Genomic DNA, 18223 nt, shown 5'->3' on the forward strand with positions numbered 1-18223 from the left:
GTAACAAGTTCACTGAGCAAGGAGCCTGTTTGAAAGTAAATGTCTGGTGGGGTGAGTGAGTTCTTTGTTGGAGACTCTTTGGTGTGTGAAAAATGAACGGAGCTTTCCCCACGAATTTGGAGCCGAAAGGAGGCTGTCTAGCCTTCCTCAAAGGCCTCTAGTCTTTTACTCCTGGGTGATGGAATCGGGTTTAGAATCTAAGGCGATTAAACTGGTCACACACTGGTACTCCCTTCTCAAGGCCAGACTGTCCCACGGCAGCCGAGGAGGCCTGCACAGCGCCGGCAAAATTCTTGCGCCAGTGGGACAGTAGTAGCTTTAGCCACAGACACCCACCTTCTCCTCCTCCTCCGACTCGCCCCGCGCCGCCCCGTCCGGCCCCGCCCCTCCAGCGCGAGACTGAGTCCCAAGCGCGAAATTCTGGGCGAGGAGAGACGACGCGCAGGCGCAATGGTGGCGACTCGACGGCGCTCCCGGCCTGCCCCGCGCGCTGACGTCGCGCAGCCTCGTCCCCGCCGCCGCGGCCGCCATTGGAGTTGGCTACCCCTCAGCCTGTCCGCTACCTCCCCGCTACCGCCCGCTGTTCCGGCCCGCGTGCCCACAGCTGCCGCCGCGTCCGGCTGCGCCCGCGGGATTGGCGGCGGGGCCCGGGGCCGCGCGCGGCGTGACAGGCCCGGCCTCGCGGGAGGCCCGAGCCGGCGGCGCCCCGGTCCCGCGCCGCGCTGTTCATGAAGCATGTCGGCCACCAGCGTGGACCCCCAGGTAGGGGCTCTCGGGACCACGGTCACGAGGCCGGGCCGTGGATCGAGGTTGCGGTCTGGGTCGCGCCGGGGAACTGGAGGCTGGGCTGGGGGTGCAGGGTCCGGGCCGGGAATCCTGGAGGCCGGGTCAGGGCTCGGGTCTCCGGGCCGAGGACCTGGATACCAGGCCGGGCCGGAGTTAGGGGTTCCGAAGGTGGGGTCCGCTGGGCCTGGCCGTGGTCAGAGTGTGAGAGATCCGGAGGCCGGGCCGGGGTTGTGTCGCTCTCCGCGGAGCATTCTCCGGATAGTAACTTTTGTGTTTCCTTTCCCGGGCTGGGTGGTGTCCACCCGCACATCCTGACCTGCGGCGACGCAGAGAACAAAAGGACAAGATAATAAAGGTGAGCAGAGTTCCGGGAAGTCGACTTTGGGGGAGGACGGGGCAGCGTCGGTCCCTGTGGACGAGAGAAAGTCTACCTTGCCTGGAATCCGAAAGTTAGTTTTCTCCGTCAGCTCGGAGGAGATGAAACTTTCCATTTCCGGGATATTTGACAGATTGGGGGGGGGGGTACTAGAAAATAAAGGCGTACCGGGAGTAGTTCGGCCCTTCCCTCTTCACTCTGCAAGAACAGTTACCTGGTGGGGAAGGAAATGGCGATTAGACCTCTTCGCAGAGTCCAGGGGAGCTGAATGATGGTCCTCTGTTGCTAGGTAGTGTGTGTTTCTTAGGGAGAGTCAGCTAGCCTGCGGGCCTCGGAGGCTCGGCCCTCCACCCTAAGTTACTGTTACTGCAAGTTTGTTGTCATCTGTGATGTCTAGACTGACCCCTAATAACCTGCCAAAACTCAGTCGTGGAAAGTGACCCTAGACGTTTACTTGGAAGACTCTTTAACCAGTGCATGTTGTTGTTACTTGGGTGTAACCAAATATGGTTCATCGTGTTTTAAGGTTGGAAAAGGCCCAGCACTCTATTTACCATTCCTTTCCTTTCCTTTCCTGGCTGTGCACTGTAACAGCAGAAAGTAAGTGGAGAATCAGATGGTAGTGATCTTGGGTTACGGCCCTTTCCAGCTGAGCATCCTGCCCTCTTCAGCTCTCCGTGCCCAACGGGGCTCTTAGAGCCTGGCAAAGATTTTCTGAGACCCTGTAGATTTCATCAGCAGGGGGTCAGTTCCCACCTCTGGGGTGGGGGCGGGGCATCACAAGACCCTCGAAAGTCTGGCTGTAAGTTTCTTGCCATTTATTTTACTTGCAAAAAAAAAAAAAAAAAAGACCTGACTAAATTATGATTATATCTTTATAAAAATGTAATTTGTAGAAAGCTGTACACGGCCAGTCTTACGAGGCATGTAAACATCAGCTCCAGAGTGTGCCCATTTTAACATAAGATGGTCTCTACTAAAATTTGATGAAAATGGACTTTGCTAAGGTTCCCATGCTTAAAAGTAATTCCCATGCTGAAGATAATATTTTGCTACTTCTTGTTGTAGTACAAAATGGTTCTTTGCATCAGAAGGATACAGTTCATGACAATGACTTTGAGCCCTACCTTTCTGGACAGTCCAATCCGGTGAGTTTATTTTATTAGTGAATTTTTTTTGTTTTTTAAAGTAATTTTGTTTGTAACACCTTGACTATCATATTTCTAATTTCTTATCCTAAGCAGGAAAGAGGCAGGCTAGGGAATAGTAAACGTGACCAGTCTTGAAGAGTTGATTTGAGCGGGTCTTCCCGCTAGGCCTGGGGCCTGAGTGATGCAGAGCAGCACCCACTGAGGATGGGGACAGACAGACTTCTAATTGACTTTTTTAGGGTGTAAAGGAGTGGTGGTTCCCTGAAGCTTTGTGCTGTATTCATTTTGTCTCTGGAGGGTTAGAGTTAGGATCTAGGAGAGCAGCTTAAGCCCTGGGCAGTGCAGCAGGCCCTTTCTGTGCATCAGGTGACTCACCTTCCCTGAACCTTAGTTCTTAGGACTGTTGGGAGGTTGGCACTAGAGAGCTCATATAAAGCACAGAGAGTGCCTCTGTGGTCTAGCAGGCTTCAGGGCCTGTGTTCCTAGGTGATTCAGTATTCTTACCTTTGGCACCTTTCCACCTTATTCAGTGCTGCAGGGTCTCTTAAACCCAGAACTTGCCAATGTGGCTGAGTCTCAGTTGCTTTGGGAATCTCCTGTCTTTACAAGTAAGCCCCCAACTCACTTGGCATTTACATGGGTTTAGGGGGGGGCTCAAACTCTAGTCCTAAAGCTTGGGTAGCAATCGTTTTAAACTGAGTCATCTCCCCTGCCACGACTTCTATATTTTAGGTGTGGATGTGGCTCAGGCAGTAGATGTGTGCCCGTGCACAGGTGACCTTGGAGTCTAGAGTAGTAGGTGCTGGTGGTTATGAACAGCCTACGTGGGTGCTGGCAGCTGAACTGTGGTCCTCTGTAAGAGCAGCAAGTCTCAACCTCCGAGCCATCTCTCTAGCCCCAGACAATTAAAAAACATTCTTTAAATTTATTCTTTGAAAATTTCATATGTGCATACAGTCTGTATGGATCATAACATCCTCACACTTCCCCAGCATGCCCCTCCCACCTTCATGTCCTCTCTTTCCCCTAATTTACTGGGCGTTTTGTGCCAAAGTATTGTTTTTACTCTTCCCTGCACAGTAGGGTCACTATTTACATACAGGCACCCCCACCACTAGATTTCCTGATTAGCTTCCTACAAAAATTGTCTGCAAGAAGTCTTCTGGCAACAGAATTGCTCTGGTTAAAAGCCATAGGCAAGCTGGGTATGGTGGTTCATACCACTAATTCCAGTACTCAAAGAAGAGGCAGTTGGATCTCTGTGAGTTCAAGGACAGACAGGACTATGTAGTGAGACCTGTCTCAAAACAAGCAAAAAACCATAGGCAATTTGAAATTTAGGTTTAACCGTAGTGACTGCTACTTTTAGATGCACGCTGCATTTCTAGAGTAAGTAGAGCAAGGTTTCACCTGGTCCTTGTATTGGAAGGAAAATGAATTACCTGACTGTTTTTGTTTTTGTGTTTTGTTTTTCTTTTTCACTTTTCTGCCCTTTCAAGATCATCTTAGAGCATTTTGCAACTTTTATCTATCTTCCTTCCCACCACATTTAGCATATCAGAAGCCTAAGAGTCTGAAGGAACCTTACCTGTAGGACTGCATGGTTGCCTCTGAATGTCTGGACAGTATGGAGTTGCAGAACTGACTTGGCTTTAGTCGTGGGCTGTTGGCCATGGCAAGGACAAGAAGTTAAACAAAGCTATTCTTTTGAATATTGTATTTCCCGGTTTCTTAGTGATGAGTAGTGGCATATACTAAATATTAACCAAAACAAGGAACTAGGGTTTCTTTACTACATCTGAAATGTGTTTTATAAAGTAGGGGCACATGGAACATTTGAGAGGATGTATTTAAAGTGGAGTCGGTCCCACCCACCCCTGTCCCGCTGTCAATTGCAGGCCACTGCAGTCTTCTTTTGTGGAAGCCATGGAAAGGAGAAACGTTCTTCAAGGTGACACTCCCTTTCGTGTCTGTGTGTTCAGATGTGCACTTTTAGCAAAGTACTTACAGCACATTTTACTTAAGAGTGCTCCTGGTGGCAGATTTTCTAGAAATGCCCAACTTTGTTAGGTAGAAAGTAGTAACACAGGAAGCTTTCAGGTGTTTTTAGAAGAAGCAGCTGAGTACCAGCGTGACAGCTGTTTACCTGTTTGGAGAATCTGGGGCCTTCATTCTTCAGGTGCTTTTGTCTTTGCTTTGCTTGTTTCTTCATATGGGGCCAAGTGACCATCTGCCTCCTCGCTCTTTCTATAGTACATCTCAGTGCCCAAAGATAGTTCAGAATGATTGATGGACACCGTCACTTGTGTTTCCTGGGGCCGGAGTGACATTTATACCTCTATACTCATTTGTGAGGAACTGCTGGCCTTGGGAGCTTTTCTTGGCTTATCTTGAAAATTGAGCCTACCTAGTCATCCAAAGTGCTTTTTGTTGTTGTTGTTGTTGTTGTTGGTTTTTTTGTTGTTGTTGTTTGTTTGTTTTAATCAGGCTTTGTGTGTTTTTTTTCACCTGCAGTCCAGAGTTAAGTTAAATAATGCTGTGCCTTGTTAGGGCGTATGTAGCCTCTGTTTGTGAAGATCTGGGAGAAACTTGATATTTGTGTTACTGCCACGTCTAGGCAGTTCTGGTAGGCTCAGGATTAGCGCATGTGTGCCTGGCTATCAAGCCTGAATTTGGCTTGGAGTCTTGTGGTTATGTGTACATAAAATTCCCAAAAGTTCCCGTGGCAGTACCAGGTGAGGAGGGATTTGCTCCCAGTACAGCGTCCCAGAGGGGCAGTGAAAGGATACCGCGGATCTTTACTTGCCCGTTAGTAAATTGTTTAAACAGATAAAGAAATTCCTTGTCAGAAATTCTTGTCTCTTTATATTGATCAGCCAGATAAGGGACTGGCATTACAGTCTCAGAAGGACCAGCCTTGAAGAAAGACCAAGAAGTGCTAGCTGAGCCAGTATGTAGTGTTCAGATTTTCCTCGAAATCTCCTGAAGTAAATGTGGCAGTGCTGATTGACAGAGCAGTTCCCAGGAGTCCTAGTCACTTGGTCACTTTTCAGCCTTGCCCTCAGTGCTTTCCTTTCACGTAGTTGATTTGATCCAGTGAAGTGCATGTGTCTCAGCATGCTCCAGAGATGACCTGTGGGGCTGGGAAATCTCCTTCTAGTGACACCCAGTCACCCCTTATTTTTCAAATGGTCTCAGAATTCTTTCCTTTGTGAAAAAAGGCTAGAGGAAGAGTTCTAATCATTCAGAATTGTCGGTGTGTGTGTGTGTCCATTCCTATCCCTGTCACTTAAGGTAACTCAACTTGGTTTGATTTTTTTTTTTTAAAGTTCTTAATTCTTGAACAGATTTGTGGCTTTATTATATTTAACTGTTTCCAAATAACCTAGAGATAACAGCCATGGTCATTTAAATCCTCTTTAATTCTTTGGAGGCTCTATTTTATTTATCTAATTTTCCAGTTATCAGGAGGAAGAGACCAAAGAGTTCCAAGTTGTATTTTCATCTGTCAGTGAGCTCTGGCATTGGGAGATGTGCGTGCTTCCCTTGTGTGGTCCTCTTGTACCCAGGCTTTGATTAGAAATTTTAGATATGGTACTACCCAGGAGTCTGGTAAGAACTGTGGGAACCAAAATGTTCTCACTCAGAGGTGTTCGTGTATGAAGAGTGCTTTTGAGTTTGCTGGTGTGATTTAAGTTTATTCAGCTGTGTCTTTGATAAACCACTTGTTACTGGTAGCTTAGACTACCCTGTGGAGCCACTAAGCCAGAAGACTGTCTTGCCTGGGGCATTTACAAGTGAATGTAAACCCGAGCCTGTGCCTGGTTACACAGAGGGAGATGGAGCTTTTCCAGCAGCCCGGTGTATTTCCAGGGTGTGTTTGAATTAAGTCGCTGTACATCTAGACCAGAGCATTTACTACAGACTAATAGGAACCACCTGCTTCCCAGGAAAGATGTATATCATAGACTGGGCTTCAGCCTGGCTCACAGGTTTCCTCTGCATGAAGCAACCTGGGTGAGATAGCTTCACCAAGTAGCCTGATGCTTCACTTTCAGAAAGGAAAGGAAATATGATGGGGGTAACGGAAACTGGACGGTCAGTAGGGTTGAGGTCAAGACTGGGATTGGGCTGATATACAATTTCACAGTGCCTGTGGCATCTCAGGGTGGAGAGAATTAGGAGAAGTGAGGCTGTTGGTTCAGAGGCAGAAGGAGAGTGTGGATAGGTGTTTGGGTAACCTGGATGCCTGTAGTACTTTTCAGGAGACCTTAGTACACAATGGCCTTTTTATCTGTGATTTTACCTTTCCCTTAGGGTTTAATTGTATCATTGCTTGTACTGTCTTCTCCATCTGAGAACTCAAGGAAGCAGTGAGGTCTCCCCAAGGCAATGCCTTTTAGGCTGCTGACTGCTTCTCTTCTCTGCTGCGTTGCTGCTTCTGTCCTACATGTGTGTTTCTACGTGTACATTTTTAGTTGAATCATCACACCCTTGTCGTGAGGTGTGATGATTTTTTTTCAAGAACGTTACCTAGGATCTTTGTATAAAAATCTGAAAGAAGCACAATTTTAGGATTTGTAGTGGGGTTTTAGGGAGGTGTTGTGCTTGAATCTACTGTATTCAGATAGCCTTTAGATACTACAGGCTAGAGAGTAGTGGGGACCACCTATTGGATGGTGTTGAGTGCATAGTAGGCTGTTTGTGTAGCTCTGTTTGTGACCTGTGTGCTGTGTCTGTTCTTGGCGTGGCAATACTTAAGGTGGACTTTGGGAGATTTGCTGAATGTGATGGATATAATCCTCAATTGTGTAAGTCAGAGTGACTTGAGCGCTTTTTTTCTGAATCTTTATTGCTGTTTTTCTGTTGGTTTGTGGCCCGGTGGGTTAGAATGATATACACCCATAATTCATGCATTAAGTGGTTGCTGAGGTGGGCCAGTCTTCCTGTGGAAGGATTATGCCCTCAGTTTTGTATCCATTAAGGAATCTATATGATTCCTTCACAGAAGAAGGTTTCTTCTACCCAGACCTCTCTGATTTCCTCCTGGCCTTGCTGCTCAGGCTCCTCTTAAGGATGCTGGGAGGAGGTTGCATTGGAGGAACCAGAATCATTGAAATCCTTTCAAGAGAAGATAAACTCAAGGTTTTTTATGTTTATAGAATATTTATGAGGACATGTTTGTAGATGCTAAGTTTTCATTAACAGAGAAACAATTACTTTATGTTAAATACTAGTTCTGAAATGTGTGGTGCTAAATGGCGCTTTCTTCACTAAACATATACGGCCTGAGCACAGACTGCCTTTCTAGGAAGGTCTCTTCATTTTCCTCACTGTTGCCTCACTCTCAGAGACAGTGGAGGTGACAGAAGCTGGTCTGTCGGTGGGGTTGAAATGAAAACCGAAACTGAGCTCAAAGCACCTCTGTTGCGATGCCTGTTGGTAGGGCCTGATTCTGACCAAACCTCAGCTGAAGTGTCTCCAAAGAAACATTACCCTAGCCTGCCCGCTCCCAAGTCTACACCTGCAGCCTAGCAACTCCTTAGAGGAATAGTAAGGCTACTAGGTCAAGATGGTGAAGCATTCCCTTCTCCCTCATACCATTCTGTCCTTTTTTTTTTTTAAAGAATTTTTTTTTTAATTTATTATGTGTACAGTATTCTCAGTATTCTGACTGCATGTATACCTGCAGGCCAGAAGAGAGCACCAGACCCCATTACAGATGGTTGTGAGCCACCATGTGGTTGCTGGGAATTGAACTCAGGACCTTTGGAAGAGCAGGCAGTGCTCTTAACTGCTGAGCCATCTCTCCAGCCCCATAGCAGTGTTCTTAAACTCCAGGAACTTGATATTGGCAAAAACATTGGAACCAGCCAAGGAGCCCGTGCTCCCCTCTGAGCACCTCTGAGTGTACCCAGGAACCCATGAAATGTGAAGGACAGAGCCTCAGAAAAAACCCAGCTGGGGTAGCTCTCAGGAGTGTGTTTAGAAGAGGGTTTTGAAGGGTGACATTGAACATGGCCCGATTGGCCCAGGTGTGCCAGTCGGCCAGCGAACTGGAGCCTACTGGTCCTAATTGACTATCAGAGCCACTTCGGGCATTGTTAAAGCTGTCCTGCTTTGTTCTGACCTGGGTTAGATTCCTCTAATGGTGAAGGCAAAAAGATGGTTTGACTGGATCATGTCACCTGAATTCAGGTCATTTTACCTGAGTTCAAATATAAAGGAGGTTTTGTAGTTTTTGGGTTTTGTTGTTGTTGTTTGTATTTTGTTCTTTTGAGACAGGGTATAGCCCTGTCTGTCCTAGAACTCACTCTCTAGGCCACTTTGGCCTCAAACTCAGAGATCCACCTGCCTCTGCTTCCCAAGTGCTGGGGTTAGAGGTGTGCGCTGCCACCACCCAGTGAGGTTTTGTATTTTGAGGCAATAGCTTGGGTTCTATTTGTTATGAATTTCTCTGGATCTTGACTTTAGTTTTGACATTGGTAACCATAGCTTTCATTTAGGAAAAAATAATTCTGTGCTATTTTAGGCTTGTTTCTGTTCTGCCTATGTATGAGGTGGTTGGCATAATGGGCCATATGATAGGACTCTAACTTATCACTTGTTTTGTTTTTACAGAGTAACAGTTACCCCTCGATGAGTGATCCTTACCTGCCCAGCTACTATCCACCGTCCATTGGATTTCCTTACTCCCTCAGTGAGGCACCATGGTCCACTGCAGGGGACCCTCCCATCCCATATCTTACTCCCTATGGACAACTTAGTAATGGAGACCATCACTTCATGCATGATGCTGTTTTTGGACAGCCTGGGGGTCTGGGGAACAATATTTACCAGCACAGGTTTAATTTTTTCCCTGAAAACCCTGCCTTCTCAGCCTGGGGGACAAGTGGCTCTCAGGGGCAGCAGACTCAGAGCTCAGCCTATGGGAGCAGTTACACTTATCCACCAAGCTCCCTTGGTGGCACAGTTGTTGATGGGCAGACAGGTTTTCACAGTGACACCCTCAACAAGGCCCCTGGGATGAACAGTCTGGAGCAGGGCATGGTTGGCCTGAAGATTGGGGATGTTACCACCTCTGCAGTTAAGACGGTGGGTTCAGTTGTCAACAGTGTGGCACTGACTGGTGTCCTTTCTGGCAATGGTGGTACAAATGTAACCATGCCAGTTTCAAAACCAACTTCATGGGCAGCCATTGCCAGCAAGCCTGCAAAGCCGCAGCCTAAGATGAAAACAAAGAGTGGGCCGATAGTGGGGGGTGCATTGCCTCCTCCACCTATAAAACATAACATGGACATTGGTACTTGGGATAACAAGGGCCCTGTTCCAAAGGCTTCAGCCCCCCAGCAGACACCATCCCCCCAGGCTGCCCCACAGTCCCAACAGGTAGCTCAGCCTCTCCCTGTTCAGCCCCCACCCTTGGTCCAGCCACAGTATCAGAGCCCTCAGCAGCCTCTTCAGCCCCGCTGGGTGGCTCCCCGAAACAGAAATGCAGCATTTGGGCAGAGTGGAGTGGCCAACAGTGACAGCAACTCTGTTGGAAATGCCCAGCCTGCTTCTGCCCCAAGTGTAGAATCCCACCCTGTCCTGGAGAAACTGAAAGCTGCCCACAGCTATAACCCTAAAGAGTTCGACTGGAATCTTAAGAGTGGGCGGGTGTTCATCATCAAGAGCTATTCTGAGGACGACATCCACCGCTCCATCAAGTACTCCATCTGGTGTAGTACTGAACATGGCAACAAGCGCCTGGACAGCGCCTTCCGCTCCATGAGCAGCAAGGGGCCCGTTTACCTGCTCTTCAGTGTCAATGGGAGTGGACATTTCTGTGGGGTAGCAGAGATGAAGTCCCCTGTGGACTATGGCACCAGTGCTGGGGTCTGGTCCCAGGACAAATGGAAGGGGAAGTTTGACGTGAAGTGGATTTTTGTCAAGGATGTGCCCAATAACCAACTGCGGCACATCAGACTTGAGAATAACGACAACAAACCTGTCACAAACTCCCGTGATACACAGGAGGTACCTTTAGAAAAAGCGAAACAAGTGCTGAAAATTATTGCTTCCTATAAGCACACAACCTCCATCTTTGATGACTTTTCTCACTATGAGAAGCGCCAAGAGGAAGAGGAGGTGGTGCGCAAGGTGAGTTGTCCATAGGCACCTGTTAAACAAATGTCTGTGTCTGCATGCCGGGTACCCTCACAGCAAGCTGGAGTATAACGGGCCAGTCACGTGTCCCAGCTAGCTGTCATCAGAGCAGTCTGAGAGGGTACGGGTGTCATCTCTTAGCTACACATCCCTGGGATGAGTGTTAGGAGACATGGTATTCTGGACCACTGTGTGCACACCTAAGAATGCAGGGAAGCTACTTTCTGAATCATGATCTTCGTTCTTTCTAGCTCCTGTCCAGTTAAGCACTCTTAGAAATTGGTGTTCATGTGGCACCAGAGAGGCCAAGGAGACTGCCCATGTTGTAGGGATTGGCTGTGCCTTAATGTCCTGCCTGCCCAAGCATTCTTGTGTGAACACTGCCACATAGGTCATTTTCTGTTTTCCTTGTAGGAACTCCAAAGACCTGCAGTTTGGAGAAACTTAAACTCACATCAATTAAGTACTAAGAAGAATTGGGGGGGGGGGGGATAGGGAGCAGGCTTGGGAGCCAGATGATTTTTTTTTTTTTTTTTTTTTTTTTTTGGATTTTTCGAGACAGGGTTTCTCCGTAGCTTTTGGTTCCTGTCCTGGAACTAGCTCTCGTAGACCAGGCTGGCCTTGAACTCACAGAGATCCGCCTGCCTCTGCCTCCCGAGTGCTGGGATTAAGAGCCAGATGATTTATAATTAATGGTTATGATTATATGACTAGGTCCATTGGGCTGAAGATGGTCCTAACTGATGTGAGACCATTTGCTCTTCAGAACAGAAATGTTTTTCAGAAATGAGAGAAACAGTCTCAAAGTGTTTTATGAAGCTTTTATTACCCAAGAGCATTAGTCCTAAGATTGTCCTTTCTTTCATGAAATACCAGTCAGTGTGGGCTGGGGATCATTGGATTGGCTTTTAGTCTTTATGTCTCTGCATTAGATGGCTTGCTGGTGTGAATAAATAAGCATTTGGAGCAAAGTGTGGAGAAGGCCGGGTAGTAATGCTGCTGATAGTACCATCAAGTTACTCTCATCTCAAGGCCAGGTAGTAGTGCTGCTGATAGTACCATCAAGTTAACTCTCGTCTCAAGTAGTGAGAAAGCATTAGGAAAGGGATGGCAGTATTATGTAGGTTGACCTTTTTATGTATAAAATAACAGGAATTCTTTAACAGTGACATAGGTTCTTAGAAATAGATTGTTAGTGACTTTGTCTTGCTAGCATCATCATATATATACCCGTACAAACCAAAGATGCCTAGACATCTATAGATCAGACCATCTGGGACTACTCCCTTAGCACAGTATTGTTAATATATCTGTCTGTATTAAAATAGCAATAGTAGATGAAACTTAGGTCCTCCTTCTATCTAGTAGCTAGCTATTTTGGTCCTTTTATCTGGTGGCTAGCTATTTGTGTGCACATGTGTTTATACTCAATTTTCCTTTAAGTGCTGAAACTTTATAGTTACATCAGAATGCACTGGGTAGGGCTGGAGAGATGGTTCAGCTATTAAGAATGTAGGCTGCTATTCCAGACCGCCTGGGCTCAGTTCCCAGCACCCATATGACAGCTAACAACCGTTAACTCCTGTCTCACGGATTGTGATGCCCTCTTCTGTCCTCCAAGGGCCCTGTACTCGTGTGGTCGATAGCCTGTACATTCAGACAAAATATTTACATGCATAAAAATAAGTAAAATCAGACTGGAGAGATGTCTCACCCATTAAGAGGACCTGGGTTCAATTCTTAACACCCACATGGCAGCTAACAACTGTAACTCCAGTTCCAGGGTACCTGATACTCATACAGACATACATGCAGGCAAAACAACATTAGTGCACATAAAAATAAAATCCAAAAGAAAGCATTCAGTTCTTTAAAAAAAAACAAAAAACTAGGTCTCAGATTGGTAATAGGCTTAGGGATAAAATTCTGCCCATTATCTGGTTGTGCCTTAAAAATTCTAATGTCTTTTTTTAACCGTATGCCTGAATTTTGTATCGTTAAGTTTTTATGTATATACACCTTCATGGGTTTACATGTGTCACGTGTATACAGATGCTTGCAGAAGTGAGGCAAGGGTGTCAGATCCCCTGGAACTGGAATTAGAGATGGTTGTGAACTTCCTGGGGTGGGTGCTGTAACTACAAAGCAGTGTTAGCCCCTAATTCTACCATCTGAAAACTTAAACTATGAACTTGGTTCATAGACAGTGGTGCCTATCGGATCTCTGGTTAACCCTCTGGTCTTGTAAACCTTTTGAGTGACCTGCAGGGGTTACAAGCTATAGGCATATGGTCAGGATCCCTGGTGGTCCTTGTACTGGAGGACATCATGAAGAGCATCCTTGGGAGGACTGGTGACAGCCCAGCCACAGAGCTTTCTGTCATGGAGTCGAATGTTAAGTTGTATTGAAGGAGACAATGAGCACTAGTGGAGCTTCAGGTTTCTCTACCCAGTTGTGGGGCAGTCCTTAGATGATGCATACCTTCACTGCGCCCTGTGCCTGCTGCCTGGCAGTACTCAATTTCCCCCTCCCAGGAAGCTAGGAGTTGGGATCCTGGTGTCTTGGAGTCTGGGCTGCTGCAGAATGCCATTTCATCTTTTTTTTTTTTTGGTTTTTCGAGACAGGGTTTCTCTGTGGCTTTGGAGCCTGTCTTGGAACTAGCTCTGTAGACCAGGCTGGTCTCGAACTCACAGAGATCCGCCTGCCTCTGCCTCCCGAGTGCTGGGATTAAAGGCGTGCGCCACCATCGCCTGGCTGCCATTTCATCTTAAGAGTGAAGTGGGACACCGGGCATGGTGACACACACCTGTAATCCCAGCACTCAGGAGGCAGAGGTAGATGGATCTCTGAATTCCCTGTCTCAAAAAAAGAATGAAGTAGTATAAAGAGTAAAGAGCTCCTTCCTCAGGGCTAAAATTTAGTGTCTACAAAATACTTGAGGCCCCTCCCCCCACCCCCCCCACCCCCCTACCCCCGCCAAGGTTCTCCTGACCTGAAGACAGACCTGTCTTATGTTCATTGTTAACAGTTAGACCTCACCACTTTAAAGTAGCATCTGGTGTGTTTAGAAAGCAAAACAATTTCACAGTTTCCCTTTCAGAGTTTTCCTGTCCAGCTATAAATGTGAAAATATGCTAATTTCTTTTTTATTTTTTTGAGACATGGTTTCTCTGTGTAGCCCTGGTATACTGGAACTCACTTTGTAGATCAGGCTGGCCTTGGTTGTAATAACTTGTTCTTTTTCTTCCCCGGAAAGGTTCTCACTATATAACTCTGGCTAGTCTTGAACTCCAGAGAGCTCTACCTGCCTCTGTCTTCTAAGCACTAGATGCTGGGCGTTTTGTTTTTGAGATAGGGTCTCAGATATCTTTTTTTTTTTTTATTTAAGTTTATTTTTACTTACTACATTTTACATATTTATTTGTGTGGCGGTATGTGTAAAAGAATAGGGGGGTCAGTTCACTCTTTGATCATATAGGTCTTAGGGCTCAAACCTATGTTGTCAGACTTAGCAGTATGTGTCCTAGCCTGCTGAGCCACTTTGCCATCCCTATACAGACTTGTTTTATTTTGTTTAATCTATAAACAGGCTTTTCTTGGGGTTTTTAGTTTTGGGTTTTTTGTTTATTTGTTTGTTTGTTTCAAGGTAGGGTTTCTCTGTAGCTTTGGTGCCTGTCCTGGAACTAGCTCTTGTAGACCAGGCTGGCCTCGAACTCAGAGATCCTCCTGACTCTGCCTCCCCAGTGCTAGGATTAAAGGCATGTGCTACCACTGCCTGGCCTCTTGGGGTGTTTAAAATAGTCACAATTGAGTGTTCTGCACAGTGCCTGCTGACTGGAGATACCTAAACTATTCTGACCCTAGTTTGACAGACTTCAGGGATGTGTCACATACAGTTAGCAGAGCAGCCTGGAGAACTTATGAGATCCATGCAGGCGTGTTTGCTGGGCCTCTAGGATGACCTGCCCTTCCTCTTTAAGCAGTGCTCTTCCCCCTCCTGCCCCCAAAAATGTTCTATGAGTAATGTTACTTCTGTAAAGAGCAGGTGGCAGATTTTGTAGCTATTGGGAAGGCTGAAGGAGCCAGACATGGTCTCCCTCCTCCGGATGCTTTACTAGTAGCCGTTGCACTCAGGGGAGGCAAACTTCTGCTTAAAGAGAATTGTCCTCTTTACACTTCAGGGTAGAGGCTTATGGATTCTTAGTAGTAATCCACCCACTCATTGGTCTAGGTGCTTCCTTGCCACTTTCTTGCGATTGGAGCCACACAAAGATGTGAGACCTCACTTAGGACTTTGCATGGTAGTCATCTCTGTGCCTGGCATATATTTAGTGCAGTGGTGCCCAGATACACTGAATGTAGTTAGAGTGACATTACTTATGATTTCAATGCTTAGGAGGTGTGGCTGGAGGATCAGGAGTAGCTCAGGGCCAACCTTAGATACTTGACCCCGTCTCAAACAAAATCCAAACTGAGCAAACTGTAGGTGCTTTGCTAGCAGTTTTTTCTTAGTTCACAGCTAGGATGACCCAACCTTTAACCTCCAGATGTAGCGTTTATGCTCTTTCTCCAGTATCTTGACAGTGACACATGAGAGAATGGGAATGGGGGGGTGGGCAGGAGGACAGGCAAGCAGACATGGGAGTGCTGTACAGAGGGTCTTACGGATTAGGATAGAACGTGGTGCTTGGTATGTGGGTGGTAGTGCATGCGCCACTATCTGTCATGGTCTGAATTTATTAGATGCTGCATTGTTAGAAAAGACAGATGGCCTTTTGACCCACTGATCAGAAACCAGGCAGGCAAACAGCAGGAAAGAGTTGGATATAAGTCTCAGATGGGTGTGTCATGCATACTGCGGATGAGGTGCTGTCTGTAGAAGTAGGGGTTAGCCCAGTTGAGGAATTCTATCCTGATTTGGTCAGTACTGCTGAAGGCCACAGAAAACTTGATCCTTTGGAAAGGGCTTTAACTAGATGGATCTAGCTTGTTTTCCTGTCCTTCTACTTAGCCCTAACTTGGAGCTTACTTTTTAGCCTATTGGATAGATTTTGGTGTTTTCTGAGTCATTGCTTTGTTAAAATGAATGAAAGTTGAGGAAAATTGTTCTTGTGTACCAGGCATGCTGGTGCTTTCATCGTTCTAGTGTGTTTCTTTTTTTTGGGGGGGATTTTCGAGACAGGGTTTCTCCGTAGCTTTTTGGTTCCTGTCCTGGAACTAGCTCTTGTAGACCAGGCTGGCCTCGAATTCACAGAGATCCACCTGCCTCTGCCTCCCGGTTGCTGGGATTAAAGGCGTGCGCCACCATCGCCCGGCTCTAGTGAGTTTCTTTATTAACGTGACTGACACATGAGGGAGAGCTGGCTAGGTTGGGGGAGGGGAAGCTTGCGTTTGATGGGTATGGGACACAGGATTGGATGCAACCTCATGCCCTCTGTGCAGAGGGCCTCTTGAGTAAGGTTAGGACAATGTGTGGTGCTTGACCGTAGATGGTGGCCCCTACTCTGGTCAGTGGGACTGGGCTCCTTGGTGTTGAGAACCAGGTCCTCAGGGATTCCCAGACAAGCACACATCCCCATCTTTGACTGCAGCCTATGACGTGGCCTCAGGTCTCACCTTTGTGTGCCTTCACCTGCAAATCATGAGCTAACCTCTTATCCTCTTCTTTTTACAGGAAAGGCAGAATCGAAACAAACAATAAGGACAAACCGTTTGTTTTTGGTTAATGGTTGACTTTGAAAACAGAGTTTTAAGCTGTATGCTTGGTGCTGTCTCCGAGTCAGCTCCAGTGTCGTCCTCGTGCGGGGTTGATTGTTGCATCTTTATCTTTGTAGTTCATTTTTGCCAGATGGATCTGCTTTCATTTGTATTTTTCTATGTATTATAATATTGTAGCACTCACTAATAAAGGAGTATTTTGTTTGTCAGCTTATCAGTCAGATTGACCTAATGCAAAATATAAATATTCTTCAAAACAAAACACCTAATACATCCCAAAGATACTTTTATTTTGGCAGAAATTATGTTCTTACTCTTATATCCCGCCATTTAATACCCTGTAGGACACTTCATGTTTCTTGCCCTCTACTGCTTTACAGTGAACCAAGAGCCCATTCAGCATGTGCTGTTGGCGTCTCCTCACAGTACTGAAGTGGCTTGCCATTTACTACCTGTGGTGTCCATCAGAATGCTAACCTGCCCTTCTGAGTTCCCTACTAGACAGATGACGTAGTTTCCAAGTGTGCCCGCAGCTGTCTGGAGAGGCTGTCCATAGTTCAGTGCCACCCAGAGCGGTGCTGCAGCTCTCATGAGGTTGGGGCTGTGTGGCCAGGAGCTGGGAGGTGTTTTAAGCCTGGTTCAGCATTGCGACATTCTAGTTGTTCGCGTATCATTTTTAGTCGTCCTCTTCACTTGAGAATCCTGATGCTGTCTTAAGTTTTATACCAGTAATGCTAAGCTTTAAATGTAGGATCTGATAGTACAGGCAGTGTGATGGATGCTGCTGCCAATTGTAAATTTCACTGTGTGTCTCTTTTTTTTTTTCCTGTTGAATGGGTGAAAAAAGCAAAAAACAAAAAATTCTTTAGAAAACAAATTTGCTATCATGTTTTGTGGAATGAGGAGCCGTGGAGGAGCTCACTGCCACCTGGAGTTGGAGTTAGCATGAAAGTGGTGCTCAATGCCCGATGCCCTCGCATACTGAATCTGCACGCGCCCAATGTAGAGGATCCTTACTGTCTTAGAGAGCAGATACCTTCTGAAACTATTTACTCCAAAAGACCCTCTCAGTTACCATTTAAGCTGTATTATTTAGACTTGTATTTAGAACGTGTCACTTCCTCGAGCTGTTACTGCCTGTACGGAGTCGTGGACAACATCGGATACCTGTCCTCTAGGAGAATACAAGCCTTAATAAACACCTGTTGAGCAAGTTTGTGTGTTCTTGTCTTCTCTGCTGCATGTGCTTGTTTCTGTTAGAGCTGCAGACCTATGGCATCTGCTCTGAGCACTACTAGAGGCTGCAGTCTTGCTCGCCCCTGGGAACTTTCATAGGTCCACCTATAGGACTTAGGATTCAGTCCCCCAACCTGAGAATTTGCAGATGCTAGCAAAAGTGAAGGAACTGTGTAGCGGCCATATTTGTAGCTTGCATAGCTGTCCCCAGGGTGATCAACACCCTGATCTCTGCTGTACCATCTTCATTCTTACACTTTTTTTTCTTTTTTGTTTTGTATTTCAAATCAGTTTTTCTGTGTAGTCCTGATTGTCCTGGAGCTCACTCTGTAGACCAGGCTGGCTTCAAACTCACAGAGATCTGCCTGCCTCTGCCTCCCCAATGCTGGGATTAACCACCACCTAGAACCTTTTTTTTTGGATTTTCGAGATAGCATTTCTTTGTAGCTTTGGACCTGTTGTGGAACTAGCTCTTGTAGACCAAGCTGGCCTCAAACTCACAGAGATTGCCTGCCTCTGCCTCCCGAGTGCTATGTTAGACAGCAAGCACCTTTACCTTCCGTGTTATCTTACTGGCCCCTTACTCTTTTAATGTTTGTTCACAGCATTTTCCTTGCAGAGGAAACTTCCAAATGAAGTCCACAAATCGAAGCTTTAGTATGGTTAACCCCCCTCCCCATTTTTTTGTTTTTGTTTTTTTTGGGGGAGGGGGATGGTCTTGTGTAACCCAGCTTGGTGTTGTGCTCCAATCTTGTGGTCTACGCCTCCCAGCTGCTGGGACTGTATGCTGTGCCTCCATACCAGTCT

General features: G+C 46.5%; 1 protein-coding gene across 1 annotated transcript; it reads left to right on the plus strand.

Annotated features, from left to right (window-relative positions):
- Positions 1–505: 505 nt before the first annotated feature.
- Positions 506–17393, plus strand: Ythdf1 (YTH N6-methyladenosine RNA binding protein 1). The gene is made up of 5 exons (XM_041641826.1): positions 506–762; positions 1117–1141; positions 2231–2310; positions 8935–10455; positions 16137–17393. The coding sequence occupies exons 1-5, from the start codon at positions 736–738 to the stop codon at positions 16161–16163; spliced, it is 1680 nt and encodes a 559-aa protein (XP_041497760.1). The 5' UTR covers positions 506–735; the 3' UTR covers positions 16164–17393.
- The last annotated feature ends 830 nt before the right edge of the window (positions 17394–18223 follow it).

Source organism: Microtus oregoni, unplaced genomic scaffold (assembly GCF_018167655.1).
Source record: "Microtus oregoni isolate MIOR12 unplaced genomic scaffold, Mior012 000071F_ref0000514, whole genome shotgun sequence".
Lineage (NCBI taxonomy): Eukaryota > Metazoa > Chordata > Mammalia > Rodentia > Cricetidae > Microtus > Microtus oregoni.